The sequence below is a fragment of the Petaurus breviceps genome, unplaced genomic scaffold, assembly GCF_028583685.1.
Source record: "Petaurus breviceps papuanus isolate PSGF00001 unplaced genomic scaffold, PetGlider_PUasm1.0 347457, whole genome shotgun sequence".
NCBI lineage: Eukaryota > Metazoa > Chordata > Mammalia > Diprotodontia > Petauridae > Petaurus > Petaurus breviceps.
This window is the reverse complement of record NW_027186166.1, coordinates 1-10,095: the sequence shown is the minus strand read 5'-3', so window position 1 is coordinate 10,095 and position 10,095 is coordinate 1. Positions and strand designations below refer to the sequence as shown.

The 10,095-nt window shown below is 38.2% G+C and overlaps 1 protein-coding gene across 1 annotated transcript; it reads right to left on the bottom strand.

The window, feature by feature from the left end:
* Positions 1-4: 4 nt before the first annotated feature.
* On the bottom strand, positions 5-10,089 carry LOC138167994 (2'-5'-oligoadenylate synthase 2-like; the record flags this gene model as incomplete). The annotated part of the gene is made up of 3 exons (XM_069096967.1): positions 9,945-10,089; positions 2,992-3,230; positions 5-23 (listed from the first exon to the last, which is right to left on the bottom strand). Coding segments are annotated over exons 1-3 (279 nt in total), but the record flags the coding sequence as incomplete, so codon positions are not given.
* Between the last annotated feature and the right edge of the window lie 6 nt (positions 10,090-10,095).

Below are 10,095 nucleotides of genomic sequence, written 5' to 3'. Positions count from 1 at the left end.
CAGCTGGATCCAGGATCACAGGCCTAAATAGCCAATTAAATAATCAATCAGCAATCATTTATAAAGTACCTACTATGTGCCAGGGACTATGATACGTCTTCTTTTTTTTTCTTTTTAAGCAATTGGGGTAAGTAATTTGCTCAAGGTTACACGGCCGGGTGTTTCTGGGTGTGGTGCTAAGTATCTGAGCCCAGATTCGATCCCCAGGTCATCCCGACACTGGGGCCGGTGCTCTTACTCACTGTACTACCTGGCCAACCCTGTGATATGTCTTCTATGCTTACATAAAAACAATGGAAAAATCGTTGACATCCAAGAGCTTATAATTGATTGGGGGGAGACAATATTTACATATATAGGTATGTACAAAATATATATGAATAAAATATAAGGTAACTTTGGGGAGTAGTTACTTTTAGCAAAGAGTGAGGGTTGCTTAGGAAAGGCTTTATGTGGAAGTTGACATTTAGTCTGAATCTTGAAGAAAACTTGGGACTCTTAGAGGTGGATGTAAGAAGAGATGTCATTCCAGGTATAGAGAACTGCCAGGGTAAAGTCACAGAAGCGGGAGGTGGTGAGGGATGTATGAAGAACAGTAAAACCACAGCCAGTTTTGATGAACTATAGCATTCATGAAAGGGAGAATGTATAGGAAAGCTGGAAATATAGGTTCAAGTCAGGTTGTAAAGGACTTTAAATGCCAAAGAATTATGTATCTAATCCTAAAGCTAACAGGGGGCCATTAGAATTTATTGAGTAGATAAATGGTATGGTGAGATGCTTGCTTTAGGAAAATGATTTTGTGAAGGCAACTGTGTGAAGAATAGACTGGAATAGGAAGAGAATTGAACCCAGAAGGTCAGGAAGGAAGTGGCAGTGGTCCAGTCAAAAAGATCAACAAAGAAGTAGAGGATCACACAAGGAATCATTAAGTTCCACTGTGCTGGGTGCTGAGGATCCAAATAAAATCAGTGAAATGATCCCTACTCACTGGGAGATTAGATTACAATGAGAACATACACAAGCATGTCCAGAATAGATATAAAGACAAATCATTCCTCTCTAGGCTAGACTGCAGACTTTCTGAACCATTCCAAAGTCCCACTTCAGTCCTGGAATTAACACTTCAAAGTAGCCTGTGACCTCATCCTCAATTTGGATAGTTCCTCCCAGAATCTCCATTTGAGGGGACACCCAAGCTATGTCTTATTTCTGCAGTAATCTGGATTTTTCTCTAGCATGTGCTTATTCTGTCCCCCTTCTTCTTCTTCTTCTTCTTCTCCTCCTCCTTTTTCTTCTTTCCTCTTATTTTTCTTCTCTCTTCCTCTTCTTCTTCCTTCCCTCCTTCCCTCTCTCCCTCTCTCTTTCCCTACAATTTTCTTCTCTCTGTTTGTCTCTTTTTCCTTTCCCTCTCTATCTCTGTCCCCTCCTTCCCTTTCTTTGAGGGTAGAAATTGTCTTTCTACTAGTATTTGTATTCTCAATGCCTCCTCCACAGTGTCATAATAAATGCTTCTCAGTGACTGCAATGCAAACCAATCCAAAGTAGTTAAATATGATTGTTGGAGACGGAGGGTGTCAGCAGCTGGAGGGACCATGAAGAAAGTGGTGTTCAAATGATATATTCAAGGAAGAAAGGAATTTTTTGAGGTGGGCATTAGGAAAGAGTGCATTTCACACATAGGGAATAGTCAGCATGAAGGCAGAGGGAAGATTTGCATGTTGGGCGTGAGGAATGGAGAGAAGACCAGTTTTGCTGGATATAAGAGGGTGAGAGAGGGAAGAATGTTCAACAAGGCTGGAAAGATAGTTTGGGGCCACTTTGTGAAAGTCTTTAAAAGCTAAGCAGAGGAGTTTCTACTTGATACCAGAGATAATAGGAAGACACTGAAGTTGAGTGAGTTGATGTGAAGGTCTTTAAAAACTGAACAGAGGAGTTTCTATTTGATACTAGAGATAATAGGAAGTCACTGAAGTTGAGTGAGTCGACTTGACAGTGACATAGTCCAATCCAGACTCAAGAAAATCACCCCAGTAGCAGTATGGAGGACAGACTGGAGAAGATAAAGATACTGCCAGGGAGACCAATTTGGAGGCTTGTGTAATAATCTAGGTGAAAGGCAATGACTGTTAAGGTGGTGGTTGTGTGAGGACAGAGGAGGATTTGGATGTGAGAGATGCTGTGGAGAAAGAAACAGCAATAGATTAGATGTGTGTGGCGAGGGAGAGGAGTCTATGATAGTGCTGAGATTATGACCCTGGGAGGCTAGAAGGAAAGGAATGCCTTAGACAGAAATAAGCAAGTTGAAAGGGTTTGAAGGGAAGATAAGAATTACATATTTCTATGAAAAGAATATCAATGACATGAAAATTAATAAGATATTGTTAATACATGTTAATAAAATTTAGATAAATAAAAAGGAACTATGTTATTGTTGCTATATAAAAGTTCAGGACATGGGAATGGGAAACCATTGGCTGGTTTTTCTTTGTCTCTCCCACTTCCTTTTCTCCTCTTAATCCCCTTCTTGCCCTACTCTGTTTTCTTTCACTCTGGTGAAGAGAAAGGTAGAACTATAGGCTAAAGAGGCTAATCCAAATGATTTTGTAGGTCTATGAAAACACTGGGTCTTAGAAGATAGGCCTTCAGCTTTCCTCCTTGTGGCCTGAAGTCCCTTAGGTCTCTTCTGAATCTAACTTTTGGGTTATTTCTGGCCTAGAAAGAACAGCAGAGAACATCCAGATTTCCCCTTATCTATCTAGCTCCCTTGCTCATCACCATTCAGTCATTATTCTGTATAACCCATATAGAATATTCTTGGGTTCTCCTTTTATGAGGTGGCATTGACTTTTCCCTATCTGGGCTACTCCTATTTTTTTTTTATTCTAATCTCAAGTGGGATGCCATCACCTGAAAGAGCTTGGGGGTCTTAGTTACTGATACTGGTTTTAGGAGAAAGGGAAGAGGAATGTGCTTGTTTGCAATGGGTACCTGAGTTTCGTGAGCTGCTTCAATAGGAAATTCCTGATGATTTTGTCTTGAAAATCATAGTTGACTGTCCAGTAGACACAGAGCTTTTGGTACTGCATAATTAATTTCAAGACTGTCAGGAAGCCTTCAGCTGTGTCAAAATCTGTCATCCCATTACCTTGCTCCCAGGCATAGACTGTCAGAAGTTCCAGGGCATACTTTGGAGGGAGGGACCCTTTCTTCTTCAATTTTCTGTGACACTGAAAGCCAAGAAAGAAAAGATAAAGTATAAAGGAAATAAAAGTCACTCAGTCCTGTCATTGCTTCATAGCACCACAAACCAAAACTGACAGGATGAAGGTACAGAAGGCCAACAGATGTACTAGACCACAGGACACAGACCTGAGGGATCATTGCCTTCTCTCCTGCTGAAGAAATGTGAATTTTTAGATATTCAGGTGCTAATAGGAAGTACAGATGTGTTGCTCCTATGGGGAAGAACCTGGGGATAGAATAAGCAAAGAAACAGATATTTGGGCTCTGTTGAGTGCCTATAGCAACTTGAAATGAGGAAGTTTTCTCATGTTGAGTAGGATGGAGAGAAGACTAGGAAAAAGGTGGTGGTATACTGAATATTCTTTCTTTTTAATATTTAAAAACATTTATTTGGGCAGCGAGGTGGCACAGTGAGTAAAGCACCGGCCCTGGAGTCAGAAGGACCCAAGTTCAGTTCTGGCCTCAGACACTCAACACCCACACAAAAAAAACTAGCCGTGTCACCTTGGACAAGTTACTTAACCCCAATTGCCCTCCAAAAAAAGGCAAAAAAAGCATTTATTTTTTTCAATTACATGTAGGGACAATTTTCAACATTTTTTTTTTTAAAAGATTTTGAATTCCAAATTTTTCTTCTTTGCATCACCCTCCTCAAGACAACAGGCAATCTGATATAGGTTATACATCTGCAATTGAGTAAAATGTATTTCCATTTTAGTCATGTTGTGAAAGAAGAAACAGAACAAAAGGAAAAAGCCAAGAAAAGAAGACAGAAAAATGAAAATACTATGCTTTGATCTGCATTCAGACTATAGATCTTTCTCTAGATGTGGATAAGATTTTCCATCACAGTCTTTTGGAATTGTCTTGCATTGTTGTACTGCTGAGAAGAGCTAAGTCAATCATAGCTAATCATCACACAGTGTTACTGTTACTATATTCAATGTTTTCCTGGTTCTGCTCATTTCACCCAGCATCAGTTCATATAGGCCTTTCTAGGTTTTTCTGAAATCTACCTGCTCACCATTACAGCCCAATAGTATTCCATTACACAACTTATTCAGCCATTCCCCAATTGCAGGGCAGTTGGATCTTCTTTCTAACAAAAACATTTGAGAATCAGCTGAGTACATATGCTAATCTCTTGGGGAAAACTAACAGCAAGATTCACTGACTCCCATATTTCTCCCTAACCTTCTTCTGGAAAAGCCTCCACATTAGCTAAATATGTCTAATTATCAAGAGATATCTATTTTAGCTATATTTATAGAGAGTAGTGGAATGCTTTCCCTTCTACCCTGTGCATTTAATAATCCCTGGCTTCCTTTAAGGCCAACTCTAATGCTAGTTTTACAGGAAGAGTGCAAGAAGAATAAAGTACACTTAGACTACTAAATCAGATTGGAATAAGATTAGGAAGGATCTTCAGAACCAAGAGAAAAAATTTATGTCTTATAATCATGTCAGAAATATGGAGCTATGGCAGAGTTTTGATCAAGAAAATGCATGGTCATACTCATATATCAATGAGATTATTCTGGCAGGTAGAGATGGATGGATTGGCATGGAGAGGGGAGTCAGAGAGACCATTTAGAAGGCTATCACAATAGTCCAGGCAAGAGATAATGAGAGTCTGAATGACCATAGTGGCTGTGCGAATAGAGAAGGGAATAGATTGGAGAAATTTCATGGAAATGTTTGAGGGAGAGGGAAAAATCAAAGGTGACTAATTCTGAGCTGTGAAGTCTGGGTGGTTGGGAAGATAATGTGGTCATCAACAGAAACAAAAAGAGATGTTGATGTGTTGATGGGGGAGATAATAAATTAACTTTGGGATGTATTGAGTTTGAGGTTCTGGTGAAACATTTAGTTTGATGTTTAGGTAAGAGTCATTTGCAGAGAAGTGATCATTGAACTTGTAGAGTAAAGAAGAGGAGAGGGTGTAGGACAGAGCAATGGAGAATCACACACATTTAGGGCACAGGAGGGGGATGGTGAATGATCAAAGGAGATTAAGAAGGATAGATTGGGCAGATTGGAGGAAAATCAGGAGAGAACAGTATCATAGAGGCCCATGCAGGGAAGAGTATACAAGAAGAGAGGTTGTCAGAGGTGTAGAAGACTGGAAAATCTCAAGGGTGGATGAGGGCCAAAAAGAGGATGGTGGTTTTAATAATAGATGGTCACTAGTGACCTTCAAGAATATTTTCATTTGAATAATGATATTAGAAATCTGATTCCAATGGACTGAGGAGTGATTAGGCAAGCATTTATACAAAAGACTTTTCCCAGGAGTTTAGCAGTGAAATGGCTAGGGAGGGTTAAAGCACTATGGATTGAGGGGATGGCAAGGTAAAGAGGTACATGGAAGTGTTTGTATATATTATAAACAAGTTTAAAATTCTGGGTGACTTGTCTTTCTTCTTTCTTTTTATAAATCAAATTATCCCAGGGTTTATCTATCTAGTTTTTCTTCCCATAAAATCAGTTCCTAGTTTTATTTATATGTTTAATGATTTTTTATAACTTTAAATTTTATTATTCACTTTTGATTTTTAGGATTTATATTTTAGTGTTTAAATAAGACTTTTAATTTTTTTTCTTTTTCTAGTTGCATCTCAATTCCTCGATCTGCTCTTTATATTTTTGTTGATGTACATGTGGCAAGATATAAAATTTCCTCAGTACTGTTTTGACTCCACCCCACAATTCGGTATGTTGTTTCATCGTTGTCATTATCTTTAATGAAATTATCTATTGCTTCTATATTTGTTCTTTGATCCACTTATTCATTAGGATTAGATTACAAAGTTTCCTATTAATTTTTATTCTATGCTTTAAAGACCCCGTATTGAATGAAACCTTTATGGCATTATAGTTGTTCTGAAAAGGATAAATTTGACATTTTTACTTTTCTGTATTTGTTTTCTTAGTTTTTATGCTTTAATATATGGTCAGTTTTTGTGAAGGTTCCATAAATATCTGCGGAATAGGTATGCTCTTTTCTATTCCCATTAAATATTTTCCAGAGGTCTATCACAAATAAGTCTTTGAATATTCTATTTGTGTCCTTAACACCTTTCTTGTTTATTTCATGGATAGATTAATCTAGGTCTGATGGGGGATAAATTGAGTTCCCTACTGACATAGATTTACGGTCTATTTCTTCCTGTAACCCATTTACATTTTTCCTTCATGAATTTGGCTGTCATATCATTTGCTACATATTTGGGCCATATTGATACTCATTCATAATTTATGGTTCTTTTTTAAAAAGCAAAATGTAGTTTCTCTGATTATCTCTTAATTAGGTTGATTTTTGCTTTTGTTTTGTCTGAGATCATTATTGTTACACCTGCTTTTTTTAGGGGGAGACACTTGGGGGATGTGGGACAATTGGGGCTAAATGATTTGCCCAGGGTCACACAGCTAGTAAGTGGATTTGAATTCAGGTTCTCCTGACTCTAGAGTCAGTGTTTATATCTGCCTTAAAAAAACTTAAGCTAAAGCATAATAGATTCTTTTTTATCCCTTTAACTGTTTCTGTTTCAACTGTGTCTCCTGTAAACAACATATTGTTGGATTCCAGCTTCTAATTCATTCTTTTTTCCTTTTCCATTTTATGAATGAGCTCCTTCCATTCACATTCATAATTATGATTGCTGTATATTTCCCTCAATCTTATTCTCTTGTATTTGTCCTTCTCGTTTTCACCCTGTCCCATCCTGAAAAGTCTTTTGCTTCTATCATCTCCTTTTATGTACCTTCCTCTTGTCACTCTACCCCCTTCTCTTTCTTTTAGCCCCTTTCACTCCTACTTTCCTGTTGATTAAGATGAATTTCTATACCCAACTATTTGTGTGTGTGTATTATCCCTCCTTGAAACAGTTTGTTGCCTGCTCCTTCTCCCCAGCCCATATTCCCCTCCATTGTAAAAAACTTTTCCCTGCACCTCTGTCTTATGCAAGATAATTTCCTCCATTCTTCTCTACTCCCCCTTCTCTTAGTGCATCTCTTTTTTATCCTTTCATTCTTCTTTTGAGTTCATGCCAACGTAATAGACTCACACCCATGTCTTCTCTCTAACTGCCTAATAACGATAAAGTTCTTAGAGGTTACATGTATCATCTTCCCCTTATGACTTCTCATTTATCCTTATCTTTTTATGACTCTCTTGGGTCTTCTGTTTGAGTGTCAAAATATCTATTCAGTTCTGATCTTTTCATCAGCAATGCTTGAAAGCTCTCTATTTTATTAAACAGTTTTGCTAGGTAGTTTATTCTTAGTTGTAATCCTATCTCCTTTGCCTTCCAGAATGTCATCTTCTAAACTCTCCACCCCTTTATAGTAGAAACTGCTAAATCTTGTCTGATCTTGAATGTGACTTCATGATATTTGAATGATTTTTTTCTTGTTGTTTGTAATATTTTCTCATTGACCTGAGAGTTCTGGATTTTGGCTATAATATTTCTGGGAGTTTTCATTTTGGGATTTATTTCAGTAGGTGATCAGTGGGTTCTTTCAATTTCTACTTTGCTCAGCTTTCCTTCATAATTTCTTACAATATGATTTTAAATGTTTTTTAATAATGATTTTCAGGTAGTCCAATAATTCTCAATGTATCTCTCCTGAATCTGTTTTCCAGATTAGTTGTTTTTTTTTCCTGTGAGATATTTCAAATTTTCTTCTCTCTCTTTCTTCCCTCCTCCCAAGCATTTTTGTTTTATTGTTTCTTGATGGCTCCTGAAGTGATTACCTTTCATTTGACCGGTTCTAATTTTTAAGGAGATATTTTTTTCAGTAATTTTGTGCCACTATTAATTACCAAACTTCTATTACCTCTTCATTATTGTGCCCCTATTACCAATTCTCTTTTCACACTTTTCTTGAAGTGCTTTCATTTCTTCCCATTTTTCCTCTATCCCTGTCATTTGGTTTTAAAAATCTTTTTTACTTTAAAAACATTTTCCTTAGCATTTCTAGGAATTCCTGTGGGTTTGTGTCTGATCTGCATTTTTCTTTGAGGCTTTGCTTATAGATGTTTTCAAGTTATTGTCCTCTTCTGAGTTTGTGTCTTGAGCTTCTCTGTCACCATTGTAGCTTTTTATGGTCAGATTCATTGTTTGATCATTTTTTCCAGTCTATTTCTTAACTTTGAACTTTAAATTAGAATTGGGCTCTGCACACCTCTGAGGGGAATGACTGGTTAGAATTTCTGTCTTTTTTTTTGTCCTTCTTCTACTTTCATAGCTTGATTTTGGGAGGCCTATAAATTTTTGATTCTTCAAATGTGTGTGATCCATGGAGAGGTCCCATCACTGCTCTTCTGTTCTGTATTCTTGTCACATAGGTGGAGTCTTTGATCCCTTATGACTGTACCTGTTCCTCTCTGCCCTAGAACCGAGACCTGGAACCAGGTAATAGTTGACAGGGTTGCCAAATGGCACTTGCTCCTGCTCCTAGTATTACCACAGGGGGTCCCCTGGAATCTTTTGCTGACCAGGTGTTCAGTCCCCTTAACATCCTTTGGCATGGCTGCTGCTGCTCCATAGCCTGTGGTCAATGTCATTTCCACCCTATTGTGTTCCTGGTTAGCCTCCCAGCCCAGCATTTGCAGACCTCTTTTTTTGCAGTCTTTCTTGGCTTGCTCTGGGAAAAGTTAACTTCTTGAGGTGGCTGTGATTATGGGCTTCGGCAGCTAGGGAACATTTCATTAAGGACCCTACACTTATTTTCATAAGAAGACTGAACTTGCATTCATCCTGGCACTTGGTCTTTGGGGTTCAGTTAATGAATAATGATGGAAATGTTTCACCTCCTTTTCTAGCTTATTTACAATTGCTATCATTCCTATACTCTCCATTCTAGTCTGGTTGGTTCATTAATGGTCCCCACACAACCTACTTCTCACCTCTCTGCCTTTTTCCAGGCCATTACTCATGTTAGGAATGCTCTTCTTCCTCAGCTCAACTTCACAGAGTCAGTCTCTGGTTTTATTCCAAGAATAACCCAATGCCTCAACAGGTCTTTGTGGATTCTTTCCAGGGATGATCACTCACCCACTTAAAATGACTTCTTGCTATTTTGTGTTTGTTGAATCATATTCATATTATATCCCTTCACCCCCAGCCCTGCCAGTATAACCTAATCATCTTGAGGTCAAGGACCATCTTATTTGTAGCACAAGACTTTCCACATAGTAGGTGCCTGATAAATGTTCATTAAAATCAATTAGATGGCAAGAGAGTGGTACCACAAATTTTGAGGTGTGACTTATATCATTGGGGTTGGTGCAAGGGAGCTTTTAAAAATGTTTGGGAGTAAGAATACAGGGCACAGGAACCATAATACAGCCAAAGTGACTGCTTTGTCCTCTCCCTACAGCCACATTTTGAAACAGCTTATGGCTCAGCACCTGGGTGTGCCCTATGAACAGGTCCCTGTGCTGAAGTGGAAAGACTGATAGACTTGGACCCAGGATATCTGAGTTTGAATTGACCTCTGATACAAGCTGTAGGTCACATCCATGACCCTCAGTGTCCTTATTTATAAAATGGAAGTCACAATGTTTGCAAAGGTGCTGTGAGGAGAGTCCTTTGTAAATTGTAAACACAATCTGGAAATTCAACAGCAAATTCTGAATCTCATTGGTACCATGATTAATCTGAAAACTAGGAAGGCTATTTTAAGAAATTTACCTGGTTGTACCAGTACTTCATCAGGCGGATAAGACTCTTAAGCTTGGTGGGACGAGGTCTGATGAAGTCTCTCTGCAGTTCTGTGAAACAGGTGGAGAATTCACCCCCATTGTTGCTTTCAGTTGATTTGATGAGATCAATATAAATCTTA